The 25,953-nt window shown below is 44.3% G+C and overlaps 1 protein-coding gene across 4 annotated transcripts in view; it reads right to left on the bottom strand.

Annotated features, from left to right (window-relative positions):
• Positions 1-25,953, bottom strand: part of Il16 (interleukin 16) — a 97,103-nt gene that overhangs the window by 50,233 nt on the left and 20,917 nt on the right. For all 4 annotated transcript variants that reach the window (XM_037197754.1, XM_037197765.1, XM_037197743.1 and 1 more), the window contains exon 2: positions 23,546-23,958. In XM_037197754.1, the coding sequence (XP_037053649.1) occupies positions 23,546-23,958 (413 nt within the window). The remainder of the gene's footprint in view (positions 1-23,545; positions 23,959-25,953) is intronic.

Below are 25,953 nucleotides of genomic sequence, written 5' to 3'. Positions count from 1 at the left end.
CCACGTACTGGGCTCTCCTCCTGGTTCTGAGAATACACAATAGGCAAGACATGCGAGACACTGTTCTCATCAATTGGCAAAAATGATTTGAATGATGACGCCATGTCTGCTTTTTCCTTTCTTCTTGTTTTAGATGTGTGTGTACCTGTGTGGGCATGTGTGTGTGTAGACAACTCAGGTGTCATTCCTCAGGAGCTGTTCCTCTTGTTTTGGGAGACACCGTTTCTCATTGATCTGAAACTCATTAGGTAGGCTGGCTGGTGAGCAAGCCCGGGCGATCCACTGTCCTCACTCCTCAGTGCTGGATTACAGGTTCACACTACCAAACCCTGCCTTGTCTTTTTTTAATGTAGGCTCCAGGGATTTGAACTGAGGTCCCCCCGCACATGCAGCAAGCCCTATCCTGGTAGCTAGTGTCCCAGGCCATTTTCCCCTTTTGAGATAGGGTCTCATGTAGCCCAGGCTGAGCTTTAACTCAATATATAGATAGCTAAGGATACCTTAAACTTCTGATCCTCCTGAGTACTGGGATTATATACCCAAGCCACGACACCCAGTTTAACTATATATATAATGTTATAATATATAATATATATTATATAATATATTATGTATGTGGGTGTTTTGCCTATATATATATAATAAATATACATACATAATAAAAATAAATAAATCTCAAAACAAGTGTTTTTTTAAGATGTCAAACTTGGGGGCCTCCTAAACGTGTGACAAGATGGATGATGGGGTCACGAGACCGGCATGACTCTAGACTTCTCGTGTCATTGCTCAGACTCAGTTTCCTTTCCTGGAAGCTGAGGGGTCTGTTAACCACCCCTCACCACCACTTCCGGCTCTGTACTTGTGAATGCAACTGACGATTACGTTTCAAGCTTCCCGGGCTGCTTCCCTTTCTGAAATGATCACACATCAGAAAACGATTCACAAGACTCAAACTGCTTCCCTCGGCTCCCAGGGGAGCCTGGCCACTCTTGGACCAGCCTGTCCTGGGTGGGGCAGCTTCTCATCAAAGGAGTCTCTGTAGGAGCCCCGAGAGCAGTTCCGCAGAGGCCTCTCTCTGCAGTGCACAGAACAGAACACTTCTGTTCCTGCTCCCAAGGTGGGGCTTTGTCACCGCGGTCAAAGGGCTAACTCAGTCATTGGAACACACTTCCCCTTGTTCTCATCAGAGACCGTGGCCATGGCAGCCATTCTGTGGGCAATGCACCTCACCATTACCTAGACACCCATCTCTGCACCAAACCAACCCCAGTGGGACCAAACGGCCTCAGGGTCCACTGTCCAGGAGGCTCTTCATAGTACTTTAGCCAACATTAAAATCAGTCATGCATTGATTGCTTCTAGGAACAAACAGCCAACTCTAAAAGCAGAAAGCTAGGCAGTCCTCATGGAATGAGAGGATGAACCCAGAATGGTAGTGAGGGATTTGGGGGCATCGTGTCCTACAAGCAAAATGATTCCAGAGCCTAAACTCCTCCCAAGGTTTATGAGTCCCATTGCGCCACTGGGAGAGCCACTGCATGTGGACTGCTAGCTGGCATCAGGGACAAGCTTGACACTTCTGGAGCTTGCTGGCTGCATTCCTCCTCGATGGAAACTTTTCTGTTTTCTTTTGAACAGAGTTGCTGTGACTGCTGCTTCTTTGGGAACCACACAATGTAACCCAACCATCCCAGCAAGGTCCATTGCCTGTGGTTGGGTTAATACTGCGGCAACAGGCTCACATGAGCAGGCTCCAGCAGATCGGTCTAGGGCAGCCACCTGGTCACACAGATGGCGTTGCCTATCTGCTAGTCTCAAGGGGAAGGGACAAACACAGCCAGGACTTCCCTCTGATGTCCATTCCCCTTATCCACAGCATGACCACTGTCACCAAGTCCTTCTACCTCTGCCTTCTCAAGCCTCCCCAGCACACCACTCTCAGTCTGTCACAGTTCAAGGTCCCGGCCCACATCAGCCTACTACAATGGTCTCTGATACCTCTCAAAGAATATTGCTAACAAATGATGCCAGGACAGACACATTTCCACATGAAGAGCGCGAGTTGGACTCCCTTCTCACACCATACACACAAAGTAACTCAACATGATCCCTATGTATGTAAGAAAGAGACATAAAACTCTAAGAAGAAAACCAGGCAAAGGGAAATGTAAGCCAGATCAATGCTTCCCCCTCATGAGCTGCCATTGGCAGTGGAGTTTGTCACAGCACCAGAAAGGAAACAGCAGTTGTCATCCAAGACATGTCATTCAAAGCCATGGTGAGACCCTACTTCACACCAGCCACAAGGGCTATGGCCACACCCCCACTATTCCCACCAGTACAGAGAAGACCCACAAAATCGGTCCAGAGGCTTTGGGAGGTGCCCCAGTGAGAAAAGTGCTTTTCTTGAAAACACCAGTACCTAAACTCAGTCTCCAGCCTGACACGGTGGCACACAGCTCTAATGCCACTGCTGGGAACGTGGCCATCCTTGGGGTTTGAGGGACAGCCTAGACTACTCAGAGAGTTCCCTACCAATGACAGACCCTGTCTCAGAAAACAAGGTCCTATCCTGAATGTAGACATGCACATATGTGGACAGCTGTAAGTGTGGGTACAGTGTGCTATTTAGAAAGGGGGTCAAGAAAGGGCGCTATCAGGTGAAGGGGAAGAGCAGAATACATGCGAAGGGACACAGCGTTGTGGAAGAGGATGTACTGCTGACATTTTTTATACTTTCAACTCTATTGTTGGTCTTTGGAGGGGCAGGTGATGATTAAGTGTATAAAAATGCATTTGATAAGTGAGAGTATAAAACTCTAGTCCAAACACCACAATTTCAGAATGGCCGTTCTGTTTCCTGAGATGTATAGAGCTGAGGGCTAGACAAGTCTTTGAGTGGCTACCTTAATTTAGCTGTGTGATATTTTCATTTTAGGGTTCATGGCAATAAAGTAATTTTATAATAAAAGAAAAGAAAGTCCTCAAAAGATAAGTTCAGCTATATGGATGGATTACATCGTATCACCACCACTGGGCCTGTCAGGAAAAAGTGCTGGTAAAAGTTACCTGTTTGTGCTATGGGAGTGATGCAAGAATCAGGCAGACAGCATGGCCTTTCAGCCTCCATCCATCTGCATCAGTACCATGTGGATGTCATGGTACTGCGAATGAAAATGGGGTGACTAAATTCTTCAAATCTATTCCGGGTTTTAAAGAACCGGGAACAACTCCATTAACTTCTTCGTATCTACCAGCTAGTTGTCTCACTTATGTATTAAAATATTTTTGAATGCATAAAAAATAAGGTAGATAGCACCTGAGAAATGACACCCTAGGCTGACCTGGAGCTTGCACATGAATTTTCAACCAGGTGGGCCTGCACACACCCACACACATGAATCTGCATATGTGTGAACACATGTACAGACAACCATACATATATGCAATGTTTTTTTAGTCTCATGCTAATGGTAGAAATGCAAGGCAGTGAAACTGCAATGGAAAACATGTTGAAGATTTGACAAGAAAAAATTTTTGTTTTGTTGTGATTTTTCAAGATATGGTCTCTTTATGTAGCTCTGGATATTCTGGAACTTGCTATGTAGACAAGGTTGGCCTCTAACTCAGAGAGATCCACCTGCTTCTGCCTCCCAGGTGCTGGGATTAAAAGCATGTGCCACCACCCCTGGCACCATTTGTCAAAAATTTTAATCATCAGTATCATCCAACAATTACACTCTTAGGTATATACTCAAGAGAACTGAAAATACATACCCATGTTTAAAAAGACTTACACAAATTCTCAAAGAGGGAGTATTCATAATATCCCAAAATAGGAAAATATTCAGTGTTGACTAAATGATAGATGGGTGGCTGGAATATGGTATGTTCATATATTATAATATCGTATGTCAATTAGAAGTAATAAAGGGCTAACACAGTCTGCAACACAGATGACTGGAAGTCACAGTAATCAAAATAAACCAGTGTAAAATATCACACTATGTGTGATTCCATTTATGAAACGTCCAGAACTATGCTGATAGGAATAGAGTAGGTATGATCATAGTCTTTGAAGCTCATGGTTTTATGGTGTACAGGGATGGGACAGATGTGTGGGCTCTGGGGAACTGCTAAAGCCTATGGAGTTTCTTTTGAGGTGGTAAATGGTTTTAAAGTTAGCAGTGATGGTTGTACAATTCCACAGACATGCTGAAACCACAGAATATTATACATTTAATTCTATGATACATGAATTGTGTAATGAAACCACCCAAAGAGAACCAGAATGGTGGTCTGCACCTACAATCCTAGAATTCAGGGGTCTGAGACAGATATTTCTTAAACCACCTACGAGTTCAAGGTTAGCCTGTATTACATAGCAAGGTCCTATACTATCTAACACACACACACACACACACACACACACACACACACACACACACACACACAGAGTTTCAGAGAGTTCAGCAAATTAAATAGCACCTGTGATGGCCATCAAGAACCCTAATATCCATTCTCCAAGGAATACCAACCCACATCCAATACCAACTCACATCCCAACTGATTCTCAACTCCATCTCTTCACATTCTCAAATTTTATTATAGAAAATAATTGTATAAAACACATACGGATGTTCGTACAATAATTGTATAAAACACACATAGGTGTTTGTTCATCACCACACCTGTAAAACAGAAGACCCTGGTAGGTGGGGAGTTCAAGGACAGGGGAGGATCATGCATTCCCTAGTGTGGTGACCACTGACTGTGATCCTTCAGCAAGAAACAAGTAACTGTCTTAAATGAGCTGAAAACCTAACAATGAAAAAGCAGCCATAACAAGCATAGCCAGAGGTGGCTGGCTACATGAAAGGCTGCATGATAGCTTTTTGAGGAATAAGCAAAGCCCAGAATCTGCTGTGGTTCTGAGATCATTTGCTGAGTGACTGTATTTGAATTTTGCTGTTTGTAGCCTAATGGGATGCAAAGAGCAAGAGAAATCTCAGTCTCTTCCTAAGACCAGAGCTTAACAGGACATTCTTTCTGCATCGAGAGGGCGATTCAAAGGATTATCTCCTTATTTTAAGTGTGAAATAGAATGAATTCATGCCACCCCTGAGGAAATGAAAGGAAATTATAGTCCGGATATAGCCCTCAAGGGAAGGGGGAATCTCCTGAGAACTGACGACTACCAGTAAGCACGTGTAGGAACCACAGTCCTAACAGATGCCACATGGGTGCCTTAAAACCCTTCAGACAAGAGGAGGGTTGTAAGGGTTGATTCTGCTCCAGCCCAGTGATGCCCCAACTACCCCCACAGGAGTAAATTTGAATCTTCTGTGAAAGAGCCAGTACTGCCTGGGGCCCCCCAAACACCCATGGAGAAAGTGGTGGGACATAGGAGTCATCAGAGAAAACAGTTAAGTAAAAATAAAACTCACCGGAACATGTTATGATCAGAGAAAGCCTCGAGAACCACACACATGAAAGCCAGACCCGTGCAGGCTGCACACTGCACAGTGGCCACAGACTGCAAAATCAACACACTTCATGTTGACTTTAAAGCTTTAAAGACATTTGGGAAGTGATTGAAAATTCAGAGCAGCAACTGAAAAGTTCTCAGCAGACTCAAAAATGAATTAATATTCAGAAGTAAACAGGCCGAAGAGAGTCTTTAGACAGCACTGAGGGGAAGACAGGGGAGCTGAGACACAGGTTTGAAAAAGACCCAGATGGCAACACAAAGATTTGAAAAATACGAATGGGAGCTTAAAACAGCATGTCAGACAGTGACCAGCCAGCCAGCCCACTTGGCAAATTTCCAGAATGAAGGGACCTATGTTATCTTTCTGTCTGTCTGTCTATCTTCTATCATCTTTCTACCTGTCATCTACCTACCTACCTACCTATCTCTCTATCTATCTATCTATCTATCTATCTATCTATCTATCTATCTACCTATCATCTATCCATCTATCTAATACTTCACATGACAATACCTAAAAGACATTAAACCATAAATTCATCAAACGCAACAAACTCTAATTAAAATAAATGGAAATGAAGGCATAACAAAAAAATCTGAGGAGAAATTAAAAAAAAACCCTCAAATATTTAGTTCTTTAAGGCAGTAGGCAGGAGCTAGGGAGGTGGCTCGGTGGGTAAGGATACTTGCTGGGAAAGCGTGAGGACCTGGGTTTGCCTCCTAGAGCTAAAGGAAATGCCAGGCATGGTCATGTGCACACCTGTAATCTCAGCATTTGGGGGAGGGTGGGGAGCAGAAGGATCGCTGGGGGCTTCGTGGCCACCAGTCTAGCCCCTTGCTCTGTGAGAGACCCTGTCTACAAAGAATAAGATGGTTGGGTCATTGGAGAGGTGGCTCAGCAATTAAAAGAACTGGATGCTTTTGCAAGGAACCAAGGTTCAACTTCCAGTGCTCACATGGCAGCTCATGACTGTCTGTAACTCCAGTTGCAAGAAATCCAATAGTCTCCTCTTCTGGCCTCTGCCAGCACCAAGCACACAAGCGATATACAGATAATACATGTTGACAAAACATCCTAGCCATAAAATTAAATGTGTGTGTGTGTGTGTGTGTGTGTGTGTGTAAGAGAGAAAGAAAAAGAGAGAGGAGAGTTATATATATATACATATGTATTCCCTATATATGTAGGGAATAAATATATAGGGAATACATATATAATTCATACATCATATATGTGTGTGTGTGTGTAAAATGAATAATTCAATACAAATAATTAAAGAAAAAGAGGCCAAATTTGAGAAGGGGTGGGAGATACGAAAGGATTTGTAGGGGAGTTGGTGTTAATACATATATATATATGTGGAGAGAGAGAGAGAGAAAGCAATAAGTCTGGGCACAAAGACCAGGTTAAAATTTTTAGTGGAAATGACAGGTGAAGTGTTGGGCAAAAAGTTCTCTACATGATAAAATTCATCAACTTCTAGGTGTTCCAGTTATTCACAGATGATCATTCTAAGATCTCCAAATGGTCACTGAAAAGAATAGATGGCATATATATACATATATATATGTATATATACATACACACACATACATACACACACATGCACGCGTGTGTGCGTGCACGCATGTGTGTGTGTGTGTATGTGTGTGTGTGTGTTTATATATATGGCAGCAAATGAAAAAGCAGCGAATGAAACTTGACATCTTCCTCTAGCCTCCCTCTGCACACGCAGCTGCAAACACCACACAAACATAAACCACATACACACAAATTAATTGTTAGGAGCAGCAGGCAGAGAGAAATGAGAAACTATCTTCCAACAGGAAACAATTAACTCACTTCTCAGCAGGAACTGTGTAAGACAAACAACAGGAAACAAGTCATTAAAAACCATATGTGTGTGTACTTATGTCTGTGGGGTGGGGTGGGGTGGGGTTAAAAACAAAAAGAAGAAAAATGAAATTAAAATATGGGTGCCTAAAAACATGTACATACAAGCAACACCAAACAGATGCAAGAGGTTGTGTCTGTATGTTAATTCATTTATATGTGTGTGTGTGTGTGTGTGTGTGTGTGTAATGAATAATTAAATACAAATAATTAAAGAAAAAGAGGCCAAATTTGAGAAGGGGTGGGAGATACAAAAGGATTTGTAGGGGAGTTGGTGTTAATACAGTATACATATATAAAATTAAAAATAAAATAAAACTAAAACTTTAACAAAAAAGAAGAAATAAATGCTAAGCAAAGTAAAACTGGTACACTTTATAGAAAAAAAACTGATTTATTTTTATATTATGTATATAAGTGTTTTTCCTGTATGTATATGCACCTAGTGTATGCCAGTTGCCCACAGAGGTCAGAAGAAGTACTGGATCCCCTGGAACTGGAGTTACAGATGGCTGTGGTTTTCTGCAGGGGTGCTGGGAATTGAACTTGGGTCCTGTGGCAGCTTGAATGTAATTGGCCCCCATAATCTCATAGGGAGTGGCACTACTAGGAGGCTTTGTTGGAGTGGATATGGCCATGATATAGGAAGTATATCACTGTGGAGGCGGGCTTTGAAGTTTTCTATGCTTGGAATACCACCTAGTGAGTCAGTTGACTTCCTGTTGCCTGCAAGATACAGGACTCTCAGCTATTCCTCCAGCACCATGTCTGCCTGCATGATGCCATGCTCCCCACCGTAATGATAATGGACTGAACCTCTGGATGTAAGCCACCCCAATTAAATGTTTCCTTTATAAGAGTTGCCATGGTTATGGTATCTCTTCACAGCAATAAAAACACTAATTAAGACAGGTCCTCTGTAAGAGCAGAAAGTGCTCTTAACCTCTGAATCATCTCTCCTGCCCATATTAAGCTGATTATTTTATTTTAAAAATTAATAGTAATTGATCTGCTAAATAATAACATATTCAAATCACAAAATAAATAAATAAGTCTGAATGTGCTCACTCACATAGTACAGCCTCACAAATGGCTAACACAACTAAAAGGAAAATAGAAGGCAATACCTTTAGCCCTCTGTATTAGTCACTTTTTGGTTGCTGTGATAAAGCAACATGACCAAGGCAGCTTACCGTAGGAAAGTTGCACTTGGGCTCATGGTTCCAACAGATAAGGGTCCTTCATGATGTGGAAACGTGGCAGCAGGCAGTAGGCCGCCATAGGATGCTGGAAGCTGACATCTTGAGCCACAAGCAGGAAGCAGCGAGACTGAACTGGGAATGGTTACAGACCATTCCAAGTCCAACCCCAGGGATTTACTTCCTCTTAAGCCTGCCCAAACAGCCTCACCCCTTGGGGACCAAATATTCAAGTGCCAGCATCTACAAGGACATTCTCATTCAAACCATCTCTTTCAAACCTTAAGAAACTGATAGATCAACACAGGCAAAAATAATGAGGGTAATTGCAGAACACGGTGTCTTCTTAAACATACACAAAGTGCTTCCACAAATAATCACATGCAGGACCATCAGACAGTTTATTCTAGGTAATAAACAAAGAACTAGGATGTCACACCGGCAACACCACAAATAAATGGAGAGAAGGGAAGAGATTATTACTTGGGTAGTTAAGTTTGGAAAGGAGGCCTAGAATGTGACTGGGTGGTACAGCAGTGGGGAGACTTTTCTTGGTAATGCATCACTTCTGTACTTGGCGGATGCAGTGATTATGGGTATATTAAAAACTATACAGAACTATACATGTATTATAGTAACATCATATTTCCCATTTTAAAAAGTTCATTATTATTATTTTAAGTCATGTATATGTGTGTGTATATGTGCACATAATGCAGGTGCTCTTGGAGGCCAGAGGCATTGGATCCCCCTGGAGCTGAAGTTATAGGAGGTTGTGAGTCCTCTGAAAGAGAACTGTATACTCTTAACCACCGAGCCATCTCTCCAGTCCCCAGTTTGCCATTTCCATGTTGTACTATGGTTATGTGAGATGTGCTGTTGAAGAACACTTGTGGAGAGTTGGGACATCTCTGTATTATCTTTGCAATTTCCTGTGAATATATAGTCATTTCAAAAGCAGTAAAATGCATTTTTGAAGGTAACTAGAAAATACTTGTGCATCTGGAAATTAAGAAGCATTCTTTAAGGAGCTTGTGACCCTTAGAGGAAAGCACATTGCAAGTCTGAGGCAGTTAGTACAAAACGAACATGAAAGTGTACTTGGCAAAGCTTCTGGAATGCAGCTAAAGATACAGCAATATATGTAGGAATAATTACTATCTTAAGTGTTTGTACTAAAAAGTAAAGATGAAAATAATGAGATAATTATCAAAGGAAACTGAATAGAGCAGATAATAAGGAACTTCTAAAATAAAGACGAGTGTACAACAAGGACACTGAACAAATTAAAAGTTGGTTCTGTGCAAAGCTTTTAAAATGCTGGTGCTGCTCCAGAAGAGGGCCCAGGGGAGAAATACAGAGAACACACGTGATAGAAAGGAGCACAACTGTAGACACAATCTCAAGAGTCAGAAGACGGCAAGGAGACACAAGATACATCTGAGCAATCAGAGGAAATTGGGAAATTATGAGAAAGAATGCTTGATCAAAATCAACTCCAGAAAAATTAGGAAATCTTCATGGCCTTGTAAAAAATGAAATAAGCTAAATAGTAAGCCTTCCCACAAGGAAAACACTAATTCCAGATGGCATAAACTGTAAGTGTTACAGATCATTACAGAAATAAGTAATTTGAGACTTTGGTAACTAAGGACCACATCACGTATTTTATGAGGTTTGGTATAGCTTGGATATGAACTATCCCTAAAAAAAATAAAATAATAAAATAAAATGAACAACAATGAACACGTGGAAAATTTGATCCCCAATCAGTGGATCCAGTCACTGAGAGACGATTGGATGCTGAGGTCTCTACCTCATCAGTGGACAATTCACAGATGGGCAACTGAGAGGAGGGGGTAGTAGGTGGGACTAGCTGGAGGAAATAGGTCACTCAGTGTGTGGCCCAGAAAGATGTACCTTGTTTCCAGCATCTCCCTCCCTCCCTCCCTCCTCCCTCCCTCCCTCCCTCCCTCCCTCCCTCTCTCTCTCTCTCTCTCTCTCTCTCTCTCTCTCTCTCTCTCTCTCTCTGCCTTCTGGATGCCATGAGGTAAGCAGCTTTGACACACCATGTGCTCCCCCTAGGATGCTCACGTTTATGACAGGCACAATAACAAATGGGATCCGCTGACATTGGATGGGAACACCTGGAACCATGAGGTAGGATAAACATCTACTCTTAAACTGTTTCTCCCGGGTATTTGTCACAGTGACAAAAACATACAAAGCTAGAAAACGTCAATACATGGAAAGGAAGAAAGCCAATGAAGGAAAAGAATAAAGGATGTCTGGTATCATTGGGAGGTACACATGATCCTGGAACTAAAATAAGAAAGACTATGTGGAAAACAATCTCACACAGGGATGTAAGATCACAAACAAAAACAGTAGTCAACTCTACCCAGTAATCCACAGAATTGTTTAATATTGGGAACTATATGAAACAACCTACAGCTTAACAGGCTAAAGAAGAATACCAAATAAAAACAACTGAAATACAAGTTTTAAATAACATCCAGGAGTCATAACATATACAACAGTACCCAACATTTGATTGAAAATCATCCATCATACCCAAACCAGAAAAGATTTCAAAAGGGGTAGGAAAAAAGATTCACAGATCTCAACATTGAGATAACAGAAATATTTGAGTTAACTGTTAAAAATCTTTAAGCAGAAATCAAGAAGTGTTCTGATAAAAAAAATATGAGTATGCCTAAAAATGATGAAAAATAAGAAGTTTCAGAAAAGCAATATCAAGTCAAAATCTTAGAACTGCAATGTATACCTACTTAACTGAACAAACCACAGAGGGCTGACTCAAAGGACAGAGGAAAGAATAAATTAGAAGCTGGAAGAAGAAAATTACTAAATATTATGCCCACAACAACATTTTTAAGAGTATAAAAAGAGATCTGCTTAAAAGCACTAGATAAATCAAAATATAATTCAAATAAATTTTCATGGAACATGTAAAATGTAACAAAAGATCTCATGTTGGTGTCACCAGGGTTGTGGAACCTGGAAGGCAGAGGGTAAGGTTGAAAATTAGCCACAGAGTCTTGGAACTGTGTAGAACGACTCCTACCTTTCAGCCATTTAAGCTAGCTCAGTCCCTTTGCATTTCCATATAAACTTTAGAACACATTTTTTTTTTCTGTATCTACAAAGAGTCTTGCAAGACTTGCTAAGAGCTGACGAAGATTCAGAATAAGCAATAAATGTACAGCTCCTAACGGAAAAGCAGGTTGGTGCAATCACTTCAGAAACTTACTTGGCATTATCTAGTTCAAAGGAAGAAATTCCAACTCTAATACCCGTCACCTAGACTGCATAGACGTCCCAGGAGTCTGGTTCAAGGATGTGAAGGAGTACTATCTCTGATATGAAGGAAGAGTGATGTTTCAAACACTGTCCACGGCAGAATGGATCAATTAGTTGTGTGACATTCAGCTGTGGGGATGCTGTGAAGCAGTGAAAATCGGCATGTGCACCAGCATGCAGTTGCATGAATGACCTGATCAGAGTGTGGAGTGACAGAAGCAAGTCTACCACGGAAGCCTCCTGCCAGTTCATTCACATCGTGTTCAAAGCCAAGCAGCCCTGAGACCTCCAGTTGTAGAACAAGAGAGCATAGGCTCTTTCCTCTCCCTGCTACAGACTCCAGAAATTACTAATCAGACATAAGGGCACTCCGAAAGTCGGAAGAAACTGGCTATGGACTTCAGGATTTCAGGGGTACTTTGGTAAATTCTCCAAGGTGTAGTTCCTTATATTCTGTCCCCTATTTCAGCGGCTTGTGAGCCCTGCAACCCACAGTCGCCAACAGGTAAAGCAAGAAAGCAGTCAAGAAAACGAGTTCTCTCTGGCTGCTAAACACCAGGAAGAGGGAAGCCTGTGGCTACCTGGAATGGAACACTGACCCAGGCTTCACGGGCTTGTCTACCACGCTGCTTGGAGGACAATAGAGCTATCTCCACCACCACCCTTATCACTGGGACACAGCAGGTAGAAAGGCCACCTCGCTACTGAGGACCCATTTTCCTACCCTCTAAAAGCATGGCAGAAAAGACCTACACAGCAGAAAAGTTCCTACAGCCTCTCCTGTCCCCAGTCCTGTGCAGCAATGGCCACCCACCAGACCCAGGGAAGGTCATTCTGCCCCAGCAGACATTCCCATTCCCTCAGGAACTGAGTGAGCAGTCTGGCAATGGAGGAGGATAAAACAGACCAGAACAGAAAGCACAACAAAATTACAGTGTCATTACAACGGATGTCTGTCCAGAAGAGCCGACCGGAATTAGGTGCTGAACCTACCCAGAGTGCTACACAGAAGAGCAACATCTCTAATAGAATAACCTCAGTGTCCAAGGTGCAACTGCAGGTCAGCATTTATAGCATCTAGAGCCAAGAACACACTATTTAGGAGGAAGACAGTGAGCGAGTCCCTTGATGAGTTGGGTGTTGGGTTTATCGGACAAGGACGATAAAGCAGCCGCCATCAAAATGCTTCATCAATATTTACAAATTCCCCCAGAAACAAACAAAAATTAGACATAGTCAAGGTGTTAACGTGATCAGTAGTAGGATACAGGCTTCTCCTTTGAACTGCAATGGAAAAGAAATAGATGTTTTCAAAAAGCAGTCACAAGAGATGCTAGAACCGGACAGATCCAGCCCAAAGGATCAACATTAAGGTACCTCATAATCAAACTTCTAAAATCAGAGGCAGAGGCAAAGGCAAATGCTTTAAAATAAGCAGTGGCGCTGGGCAACAGTGGTGCACGTCTTTAATCCCAACACTCAGGAGGCAGAACCAGGGGGATCTCTGTGAGTTCAAGGCCAGCCTGGTCTACAGAGCGAGATCGAGGACAGGCACCAAAACTACAAAGAGAAACCCTGTCTCAAAAAACCAAAAAAGAAAAAAAAAGGAGAGGTAAATGATGTCACATCTGTAAAGAAACACTTTCACACCTGAACACATAGAAGGCAGAAGGACAGATACTCTGGACAGAAGCACAGAAAATAAGTGCCAGTCAGAGAACCGATATCTGTCAAAGCTGACCTCCCAGATAATCCCAGCACTTAGGCTGAGGCAGGAGGATTGCCCTGAGTTAGAGGCCTATATATCAAGAACACATGTCTCAAACAAACAAGCAAACCCCATCATGCTTTAGGCAAAAATGGGAAATAAAAGATATTCTCAGATGGATAAAAGTAAAAAGAATTTATTGTAAGTCAGTCTACAATTAAAAATTGTCTAAAGAAAGCTCCCCAAATAGAAAGAAAATGACAAATGAACTGGAACCTTCAGAAAGGAAGTAAGAATGGCAGGATAGGTAAAAACAGCAGCAAACAATAGACTCTCTCTATAACACCTGAAGCAAACAGCATATCTTCTGATGTGGTGCTCAAACTGTAAAAGAAATTCTTGGGAGGATGTTATAAAAGTTAGACGAAGCAAGGGACCTGTGCCAACTAGTTTTTGTCAACTTAACACAAGCTGGAGACATCTGAGGAGAAACCTCAGTTAAGGAATTACCTCCATCAACTGTCAGTAGGCAAATCTGTGAGGTTTTTCCCTGATTAATGATTGATGTGGATGGCTCAGCCCACTGTGGGCGGAGCTATCCCTGAGCAGATGGGACTGGGGTGTGTGAAAAAGCTAACTGAGCAAGCCAGGAGGAGTAAGTCAGGAACCAGCATTTCTCCATGGTCTCTGCTTCAGTTCCTGCCTCCAGGTTCCTGCCTTGAGTTCCTGCCCTGACTTCCTTCATGACTGCAAGCTGTAAGGAGAAATAAACATTATCGTCCTTAAGTTGCTTTGTGGTCATGGTGTTTTTCTTAGCAATAGAGACCTAGCTAAGGCAGGGTATAAGTAAGGTTGGAATCAAAATGATAAAATGTCAGTTCCAAGAGGTAGTTTGACAAGTCATGTGTGGTGTAAAGGACCATACACATAACAACCACTGTGACGATAAAATAAAATCTCAAAGCACTAAGTAAACCAAAGGGAGCTCCAGAAAGTGTGCAACAATACACAGAAAAGCAAGAGAAAACAAGTGGAGAAACAGAAAAGAAAACCTGACTTAAGTTCTTACATATAAATTATCACTTCAAATGTGAATGGTCTAAAGACAGAGATTACCAGACTGGATGCAGATTTTTAAAAATAAGCTGGGACTGGCAGATAGGTTTATTATCTCAACTACTCTAGAGGCTGAGGCAGGAGGATTGCAAGATCAAAGCCTGAGTGAAATACAAAGTGAGTTCAAGGGCAACCTGAGAAACTTAGGGAAACCCTGTCCCCAGATAAAAAAAAAAATGGAAAGAGGGCTGAAGGTATAGCTTTGAAGTAGAGTACTTTTGTAGAATATGCTAATCCTGAGTTCAGTCTTCAGTACTGAAAATAAAGGACATAACTGTTTATAGGAAACTCACAAAAAACATTATGACATAGGTCAGAAGTAAAAATATCAAACAAACATTAATTAACAGTAAGAAGAGCTAACCAAACACCATTCCAGTAAATAAATAGATAGGGCAAAGAATATACACACGCAGGGAAATAATACACTCAAAATGAAGGCTAGTGTCGCCCGTGAGAGGAGCAGGAGTGGAGAGCATTGGGGAGGGGAGGACACTCCCAGGATCTCAGTTAGTGGTTTATTTCTTAAACCTGATGTTTTGTATAAAGGTAAATAGAACACTTTTTTAGAGTACGAATACATTTCATATATTTATTTGTCTATGCTCAGGATTTAATAAAAATTTTTAAATCCTAAAATTCAAAATAGATATATTGAGATAAGGGATGGAACCTCATGAGACCTTAAATACCCTTTGAACTTTCTCCTAAGGTCATAGTAGAAGCACAAATTGATGAGTGAATCCCTCCTGCCTGCAGCCAGCACCCAGAGCATATTCTTTGATGGAAGCATGGAAGCATTTTTTTATTGATTATTGTTTCAACTGGGATGGTGGAAATTAGGGTAAGGGGAGGGGGTAAGGTGGAGGGTAAGGGGAGGGGGTGGGGAAGGCTTCATGGTAGGTGCTCCACTGCAACACTAGTGCTCCTCCAACCCTCACCCCGGTCCCCAGTGCAGCATGGGTTCTGATCCCATCCACAGATGAACTCACGTGCCGATTTGCAGCTCATTGGCCCTAGAACGGGAGACTTGGTTGCCAAAGCAAGCCGCCAACCCCCTGACTCTGGGTCTCACCCTTGCTCCTTGTTCTATCTGCTACTTGGTGAACACGATCCTCCCATCACAGGCTTCCACCACCAGGATGCTCTAACCCCCCCAAGAGCCCAAGAGCAACTAGAACAGTTATGAGCTGAGACCTCTGAATTCATGAACCCCAATCAGCCTTTCTCCCTTTGAGTTGATTCTCTTGGGGGTTTTGATACAGTCCTGGAAAGCTGGCTAACACACGGGGCCTTGCAGGGTGAATCAGGTTTGGGTTCACGAGTATTCCACACAGAGGTAGCGGTACAGTCAAACTCTTGAAGGAGGTAAGGGGTAGACTGTGTGCAGGGGTGGGGAGACGCCTAGAGGGGCTGTAACCTACATGCAAAGGATGATGACAAAGAGCAGAGCTGGAAAGGTAGCTGCTTCACTGATTCTTCCCAGTTTCCGTTATTCTCCTACCCAGGCAAACTCTTTACTAGCCAAATGGCGTCTTGCCAAAACCAATGAGATTCAAAATGCCAACCAATGAAGTCAACTTCTAAGGGAATATTTCCAAATGTCTTCTAGCATTGGAAACAACTAGAAATCACATGGAATTTGGGTGACCATCAGTCAGTGGGCATGAATCATACCTGTGGGCTGTCCCTCCCCACTTCCTGCACATGGACCACCCTTGCCTCCCTCTGTGTCCTCCCATATACTCTGGGGACCCAACAGCTCCGTGGGAGTCCTGGAAGCCCAAGCTTCCCTCACAGTGACTGCTCTCAGTACCCACAAGTGGCTCTTCTGTGGCAGGAAGAGACAAGCAGCCAGGGTATCGGGTTTCCTGCTTGTCAAGAAAGCCTAGGCCTCAAGCCACAGACTGGGCTGCTCCTAGGCAGAGCAGTGAAGGAACTGGTCTGCCCAGCCTTGGACCTCCCCCACTCTGCACCCACAGCACATGCCAGAGATGCAGACAGTTGAGCTGACTACACCACCACTGAGTCACGGTATATGAGTGGTGACTTTGTCTAACCAGTGTCTTAAATCTGTAAAGAAAAGCAGGATGTGCCACACTGTGGATCAAAGCATTTCACATCCTTCCAGGGAGACAGCTCTAGGGGTAGAGCTGCCTCCCCCCACCACCACCCCCCACAACACGTGTCTGGCTTCCAGACTGCTATCCTCCTCCCTGACTGAGCACCGCTGACTCTAGATCCCAGCCAGAGGATGCTGACAGAATGTCTAATGGAACCCCACATGTTGGCCCAAGAAAGGGGCTCTGCCTATAGACTCTGTCTTAAGGGTGGCTGCATGGTGCCGATTCATACATAGTTCTCTCCAAAAGTATTTATAGAGCAGTTACTCTGTACCAGTTCCCAGCCCCAACAAGGTCTGTGTCCCAGAGTACTTTAAAAAGAGGACCAACTCCAAAGAGTACCAAGTGAACAAACAGGTGACCTGCTAAGATCCAGCCAGAAGGAGGTGAGGAGAACAAGCGGGTGATGGCATGAAATTCCATCGGGAGCACTTGTGTGCCAATCCCCTCTCTCTCTGAGGTGTGTGCCATCCAGAGCAGGTCACAGCATGAGCATGTACATCTCAGGGCTGGAGGAGAGCAGCGAATAGGGAACTGCAGGGGACCACTTGCTTCCACCTAAGGTCCTTGTGATGATGGACAGCAGGGGATGGCCAGACAGAGGATGATGGCCAAGAGTCAAGGTGGGCCTCCCAGCACCCAGGGCAGGACTCTGAGGAGTCTAAGCCTTTAACTGAAACTGGTCTGCAAGTTCTTATGGAGGTCTCCTTGTCAAAGTAGAATGGCAGAAGAATACATTTTAAATCTTTACCTTCGTCTAACTTTTTAGACATTTAGCTTCAGGATGTCATTTATGCTCTTAGCTCAGGTCCCCAGCCCTGTTGAAGATAAGCCTGTTTCAAGCAGAAAAGACCTCATGAGACACAGAAAGACAGGAAGAAATGAAGAATGGTGGAGGGATAAACATGAGCATCCATGCAGACGAACAGTGACTCACAGAGTAATAATAACAATATGCTTGGAAATGCATGGCAATAATACCGATGAGTATGCAGCGTTGATGGAACTGGGTGTTCTACGTTCTTGATTGGGTGCTGTCATAAAGTCCCAGTTTAAATAAGATTGTAATGTTTAGAGTGTATTTTTATGTATTTCAGTGATAACAATAGTTAAAGAAAATCCATAACTAGCAAATTAATCCAAAAGAAAATGTAACGAATATATTAATCTAAAAGATGTTAAGAGAGAAAACAACATAAAACACTCAAGACAATTAGAAACCAAATGACAAGATGGTAGACATAGTGTAAAACACACCCGGAATGACACTAAATACAGGCAAATATAAATAATTGTGTGCTGCTTATAAACCTATACCTTAAATGTATGAGCACAAGTTAAAGATAAAGAGAGGGATAAAGATAAGCCATGCCAACAACTCACAATTCTCCTGCCTCCACCTCCTCAGTTCTGACATTAGGTGAATTTGACCATCCTCCAAACCTTCTTTTCTTTGCAGTCTTTCTAGTTTGTGGTATTCTGTTACACCACAGAAAGCTGAGAAGTCATTAGCCTGGAAGTGTCTGTCTGGGACATAACAGCCCTTCCTGGAGCCATTCAGTAAGAACACAGTATGGGCAGTTTGGAAGAAGGGACAGGATTCATTACACCTACAATTGTCTCTATACAAGTCCCCTGAAGGTATAGCACCAAATTTTTTTCTTTAAATTTTTTTTAATCCTATGGGTGTTTTTGCCTGCATGTATATCTGTGCACCACATTCTTGCCTGGTGCCCATGAAGGCTAGAAGAGGGTGTTGGATCCCCTCAAACTGAAGTTGCAAATGGTTATGAGCCATGATGTATGAATTGAACCTGGGTCCTCTGGAAGAAGAGTAAGTGCTCTTAATTGTTGAGCCTTCTTTCAGCCCCCAGATTTGTTTCCTTACTCCATATAGTAGCTTAGAACATGTGAAAAATCCAGTTTTTGTAGAGACTGGAAACAAATATTGAAAGGGAAGGAAGAGAGAGAAAGGGGGGAGGAGGAAGGGAGGGAGGAAGGGAGTGTCCTTCTCTGGCTTAGCTTTTTTTCCTTAGCCTTGATATTCTGCTCAAAAGACATTTTTAAAAATACTCTTTGGGGCTAGAAATATAGCTCAGCTGGTAGAATGCTTGCTTAGCATGAAGTTCGATCCTCACCCCTGCTTAAACTGGGTGTGGTAGGGTATGTCCCAGAGGTCAAAGGCAGGAAGATCAAAAATTCAAGATCTTTGTCCACATAACTCGAAAGAAAGAGAGAGAGAGAGAGAGAGAGAGAGAGAGAGAGAGAGAGAGAGAGAGAGGAAGAAAGAAAGAAAGAAAGAAAGAAAGAAAGAAAGAAAGAAAGAAAGAAAGAAAGAAAGAAAGAAAGAAAGAAAGAAAGAAAGAAAGAAAGGAGGAGAGAGGGAAGATAAAAAAAAAAAAACAGTTTTTATGTGAAAAAAGACAGCTGGTCTGAAGTGTTAAAGAAATCCACTCACTTCCTCCTGTAAACTTTCTAGGTCTGGTGGACCAAGGTTCCTTTGGAAAGCTGGCCCTGGAGCAAGTGGCCACTGGGACCTCAGTGCACTACCCAGGCTACTTCACACTCTAATTGTAACTCCAGTCAGTCCCTGCTGGCTTTGCACATCCGTGGGCAGGAATCAGCTCAGTCCTGGGTGTGCCACACACAACCTTCCAATGACGCTTCCTTTAAAAAAAAATTTTTTTTCAAGTTGGCTGTTTATACAACTTCCTCTTCTTTGAGTTTCACATTAGGCGTTTCTAGAGCAGGGGCTGACGTCACAGGGTCTCTTCCAGATGTTGTTTTGAGCTCAGTGTAACCATGGCACTGTTGGAAGCTGAGAAGTCCATCTGGGCCAACTGAGTCATGCCTGAGTACAGGGAGCTTCTGTTGAGGAGAAGCAGGGAGCCCAGGGGAGGAACCAGAATGTCCCTGCTGGAAGGAAGAAGTTGGTGACCTGAGCTGTTCTCAAGGGTCCCCACAAAAGGTACTGGGACCAGCTATGGCCTTTGACCTTCCTGACGTGGCATCTTTGATAAAAAGAAGGGGCTCAAACAATCAAAACCTCACTTGCTTGCAACACATTAATGGGTCTTTAAGACTTACACGTGCTCACTTAACAGGGACCATATCTCCAACTGCTTGCCAGACAGTACCTCTCTCTCTACTCTTGACTCAGACCTGACTGACCTGTCAGGTCTCCCTAGCTTGCACCCTGTCTTACTCTTCCCAGCCTCTGCTTAGCCCATGGTTCCTGTCACATCCACACTCCTAATGGTCCAAACTTCAGTCCTACTCACCTGGATTCCCATAGCCATCCCCACTAGGAAAGCCCTCTCCAAACTCAAGTGTCTTCCGTATCCACACTCTGCCCTGACCACAACAGAAACTGCAGTGGTCTGCTCTGCCCCTGTCTCCATCATTAGCCTATGGCACCACTAAAGCCACAACTCTGGTGTGTTGTCTGGCACATTGGAATGGACTCGATAAATGTTGCCGAATCCATTAATTACTTAATTGCTCAGAAACAAAGTTTTCCTCCTTGAAAACAGAGATGACGGTATCTGTCAAGCAATTGCTATGCCCACCAAATCAGCACAGGTGAACATTCTCACGCAAACACTTGGTTTTGTCTTCTCAAAACCCATACAAGGCGTGTTTTATCAGTAGCATTCTCGTTTTCTTAGATGAGAAAACCGAGGTGCAAGGGAAAAATGTGAGTGTTCCAAGGTCAGACACATAGTATGTGGGCAAATTTGCTTCCAACCCAGACCATCGGAGCAGTGAGCCCACACCCCCACCTCACGCTGTTGAGGATGAGGCTATGACTGCCTCCCACCTAGGGTCTTGGAAGATCAAGGAGGTAAGAGTGGTGAATATAGCACATGAGAATTTAAAAATGATAAGGAAGGACATTTTTGTTTTGTTTTTGTTTTTGTTTTATTTTACTAGTATCTATGGTCTCTTTCTATTTTCCCCCCTTCCCTGGATACCGAGCCTGGACAGGTCCATCAATGGAGCCTTGGACATGCCCATGCATGCCCAGTGGACAAGGAAGGCCCAAGCTCCCCTTGAGCATCCTCTCCTCCATCTCTTTGCTTAAGCAGTTTTCTCCACCTGGAATCCTCTCCAGAATCTTCTGCCTACAAAAAATGGTACCTAGTTCAGGGAACCACTCTGCTTTTCCTGGTCTTATTCCAGCCCCCACCTCTCACTCTTATACACATCGCTTCTCTGAGCTGCTGCTCTGGCCAAATACAGAGCCGGAAGTGACTCCTCTCACGTCTTCACACTCTGCATCCCCCATCAGCAAGCCCTTCTAGTTTTACCTGGCCCATGTGACTATTTCCTGGGACCTGCCACCACTACTCAGTTTAACCCACATCGTTCTCGACCAGGCTTATCACTGTAGCCTCCCGAGAAGGCCCCCATCCCTGTTTGCCAGGCCCCTGGGTGCTCCTGTTAAAGCAACCTGATCACGTCCCTTTCCTGCCTCCCACCCTTACAATAAAGCTGCATCGCTTTGCCACAGCCCTGCTGAGGACCCTGGCTCTACTTTGGCTTCCCATCCTGCTGTTCTTCCCTTTACTCTCTGACCATCATGTTCTAGACTTTCTGATGCTCACAACACACTTTACTTCTTACTTACTTTCCCCCTCTTAGGCCAAATGTTGCCTATCCCAGGCTGAATTGAACTTACTGTGCAGCCCAGGCTTGTCCTGAACTTGCAGCCATCCTCTTGAATCAGCCTTCTAATTACTCCTGGGAGTATTCTTTTCTTCCCCTTCTTACATGTGCTGCCCCTCTGTCTGTGATGCTCTTGCTGAAATGGTCACATGACTCACTCCTCAACTCAAAGATTCTTGATCGAGGGTCTGGTTGGTGGAGAAGGCTTTGTGATCATGTCTCACAAACAGCACCATTGTGCCTCATTATCACACTGCACATCCCTTGGTCCTGCTCAATGTTTCTTCATGACCCTTCTCTATCAAATGCTGCATCATGCAATAAGTTGTTGACACCTACATCCCTTGGCCAGATGCAAGCCATACAAGGGCAACTCATCACATAAAGCCTTTCCCCAGTTAGTTACTAGGTAAATACTACCTGAAGGAAGGAGAGCCAGCACCCCTCGAGACATGCTCCTTATTTTTTCCTCTCCTTCTACAGCCCCACACTCCTCTTGGAGGATAGCTTACACTCTAAGCAGGTTTGTAATGAGCAGGATCCAGATCACCACAGAGCCCAGCACATAGCAGGTTCTCAGAAAATGCCTTGTGATTAAATAGAAGTGCACTAATAAAGTCCACTCTAGGAGTTGGTGAGATCCCCTAGTGATTCTGGAATCTCACTTACCTGAGCTCTCATCTGCACAAGTTCCTATTGTGATTAATACACTTGACTCTCGGGCTGGAGATGTCCCTTGGTTGTAAAGTGCTTCTGCGGGAAACTCTAGATTTGATCTCCAGCACTGCAGAAACAGATGTGGTGGCCCACACCTGCAATCTCACTGCTGAGGAGGTAGCCAAGGGAGAACGAGATATTCATGTTCTTCCTCAGTTGAATGGGGAACTCAAGGCCGGCCCGTGATATATGAAACCCTGTCTCTAAACAAACAAACTCTTGGGTGCGTAAATCTCTCCTCATTCACGGCCAGCTGAGAGCCTGCTCAGCTTACCTGAAGACCATCAAGACACTGGCTTTGTCTTCTACTCCATAAGATGAATTCAAGTCTCATCGGTGGGAGTCACCCTCAAGGTGATGGCGCAGACTACTCTAAGTAGGACCTTAAGGATGATGCTTCTGTCTAGATGTTACTAGGACAACCACCTCTATCTGCTCCATAGTGTGGCCTGATGCTACCTATGAGATAAGGACTCAAGAGCGAGTTCCCTCCTGATGGTCAGCGTGTACAAAAGTACCAGACTTCACCAAGGCAGCAGAATGCCTTCTCTAGCTGCTGCTTGATCACAGGACGGCCTTAGGGTCTTGGCAATAAGCTATGGAAGAAACCCCTCGGGTCCTGCCCATCTTGTGTGGGCAGCAACGACTCCAGGTCCAGAACTCTTTGGACATTTGAGATGTCTCTCCTTCCATAGATGGCACAAAAGCAAAATTATGGCACTCCTTAGGGAATAATTACAACACGTCTTTAGCCTGGATGCCCCGTACCCCAACAATTTCTATCACAGAAGGACAGTCATCTAACAGAGGATAACATTCTCAAGCCCCAAACACTTGACATTGCAATTGAACGAAGGGACCTGGAAAACACTCACAGTCACATTTTGGAAGCTAGTTTTCCATCCATGCTTCTGAGCTGGCTTTCCCAAGGCCTCTCCTGTGTCCAGTTGCTTACTGTTCTGGGTGTGAAGGGTAGGTATGTTTTGACCTGTCTACACTTTACCCAGGGATACTTGGGTGATAATGACAACTATTGGAGCTGGTATTTTTCACCAGAGATCTAGGCTCAGTCTATCTCCAAATGATACCACCTCTCACCAAATATCTCAGAGAAGAATGTTGGCTGTACCCGATTCACTACCAAGCCCATTGCCATGAGCTCTAGGTGGTCCTGCTTCAACTTTTCCCTTGTTGCTGTTCAAAATGAGAACGTCTTGCTTTTCTGCTTTTGCCTAAATGGATCCAAAGACTAACTCATGGCATCAGAGATATGGGCCCTGCCAGAGACGCAGATTTTGGCCATACCTTCATGAAGAACATCTTCCTGCAGTGTTGGCCGCGATCAGTCCCAGCTGCTTGGAGTTGAGCAGCTCCCGATGCCAGTGCCAGATCTGGAATGTTGCTGAGCCCCGCCTCTGATGTGTCTGCCAGCTGCATGGAGGAGTGAAGGAAACCCTCCTTGCCCTGGTACAGTGAAGTCTCAAAAGGGTTGGGGTACTTCTCATCAGGGCTAGAGCCGTCATCGCTGGTCTTGGCATTACAGAGAATCAGGGAACGGGAAATGGAGCGAAATTTTGTGGATTTCCGGCTCTTCCCGGAGTGGCTGTGGGGCTCCATCCTTAGAGAGGAAGCGAGGCCACGCTTCTTCCTCTCCTGTTCTCCGGGCCTTGGCCGCTGAGTGGCAGCTGAACTGGCCTTAGCTGCCACTGCATGAGTCCCTGGAGGAAAGAAGAAATGGGAAGAAGTGGTGTGACATGCTGCCAGCTCAAGTTCCGGGATTGGGCTGCGGGTGCCCATGAAGCAGAGCAGATGAATCCCTGGACCCAGCCAGTCTGCAGGCCAAATGGAGCTTAGATAACTCCAGGAGTTAACATCCTCTCTATGTCTCAGGCTCACAAAGACCAAGCCATAACCCTTTATCCAAACCTTCATCCTACAGACAGGGAAACCGAGGAACAGAGAAGAGAAATTTGAATCTAAGATGCTAGCAAAAAAGCTAAGAGTCAGAGTCATGGGGAAAGGTTTAGGAATTAAACTGCTCCTGGGGACTGTGGCTTTGCAGGGCTTTTAACCTTGGAAGCTAATCTTTAAACGAAACTCTACAGTCTGTAAAGCTGAGCAAGGAGGAGGCCAAGGAGGATGGCACCCACTGCCCGGGTCCCCTTGTACTCTTTAGTATCTATTGCAGTGTCTCCAAAGGAACGCTAGAGCCCAGGACTCGGCCCAGTGACCACTGATACATTCTGATCCCAGGTGAAGATCTGAAGACTGGAGTCTTCTAAAGGCCAGTTTGCTGTGGCTGGGGTGAGCGCAGAAGGTTCAGCACACAGCTGGCTCTTGACAAACACATGTGCCCTTCCTCAGGCCCAAGGTCACACACCCTGACCCCTGTGACAGGTAGGGCTGTGAGTGCCTACTCCCTCAGCCATCCACCAGTTCATTCTCCCAGGCTCCTAGCTCCAGGCTGGCTCCCCTATCAGGCCCACAGCCCAGCACAGTTTTGCCCAGAGGCACCTCCCACGGATTCGGTGTCCATGAGATAGGTGGCAGAGCAGCCTGATGCCGTTGCCAGCTAAGTTCTGAATTGGGTACATGCCACCCAATAAAGCCTGCTGCCAAAACAACAAACTGTGGAGATGCTCTTGGCAGCCCATCCTGCTGTTTGTGCACAGGCCGGATGGAATTGGGAGATGCAAAGAGCTTCCGACGTTTCATGGCACAGGAACCTTCACATGTCCCCCAAAAGAGAATACCTTCTTAGGATACTGTCTGAAACACCTGGCTTACACACTCAGACACACACACACACACACACACACACACACACACACACACACACATGCTCATGCACATGCCAGAGATCAACATCTGATGTCTTTCTCTACCATTCTCCACCTATTTTTTGTGATGGGGGTCTCTCACGGAACCCAGAGCTCTCCTATTTGGCTAGGCTCCCTGGCCAGTGAACCCCAGATATCATTTTTATCTGTCTTCACAACACTGGGATTATAGGTGGGCACTACCACACCCATATTTATACCTGGGTGCTAGAGGTCTGAACTCGAGACCTTGTGTTTACACAGTGAGCACTTTCCCCGACTGAATCAACTCCCGGCCCATTTATTGCTTTCTGTATTAATAATTAGATGAACGACTCTTCGGCAGCTGTCTGTGTATCCGGCACCGGGCTGAGTGCTTTAGCCGAAGTTAACTCAGAAGACGGCAAGAGTGGGGAAGAGCACTGACCACCAGGCGTGACAACCTGAGTTTGGTACTCACTGCCACATGACAGAAGGAGAGAAACAGTCTCTTCAAGTTGTTCTCTGACCAACTTCACACGTGTGCCATGGCACTAGAATACACACACACACACACACACACACACACACACACACACACACACACACACAATGTTAAAAAAAACAAACCAAACCAAAAGCACCATTGCATCTTGGGCTGACAAGATGAAGAGTCTCAGCCAATGAAGGTGTTTGCCACTAAGCCCAAAGACCTCAGTCTGATCCTGGAACCCACACAGCAGAAGGCTGACTCTTCCAAGTTGTCCTCTGACCTTTAAACTCCACAAATGGACAGTGATGTATATGTTTGTAATCATACAATGCACACACTAAATAAAGAAATAAATATTACACAAAAAAAGGACACAACTCAGCATCGGCCATTTCGTGAGGCACCCCTGGCCAATATCCCAA

The sequence above is a fragment of the Peromyscus leucopus genome, chromosome 1, assembly GCF_004664715.2.
Source record: "Peromyscus leucopus breed LL Stock chromosome 1, UCI_PerLeu_2.1, whole genome shotgun sequence".
NCBI lineage: Eukaryota > Metazoa > Chordata > Mammalia > Rodentia > Cricetidae > Peromyscus > Peromyscus leucopus.
Note: the sequence above shows the minus strand (reverse complement) of the source record. Positions and strands in the feature narration are given on the sequence as shown.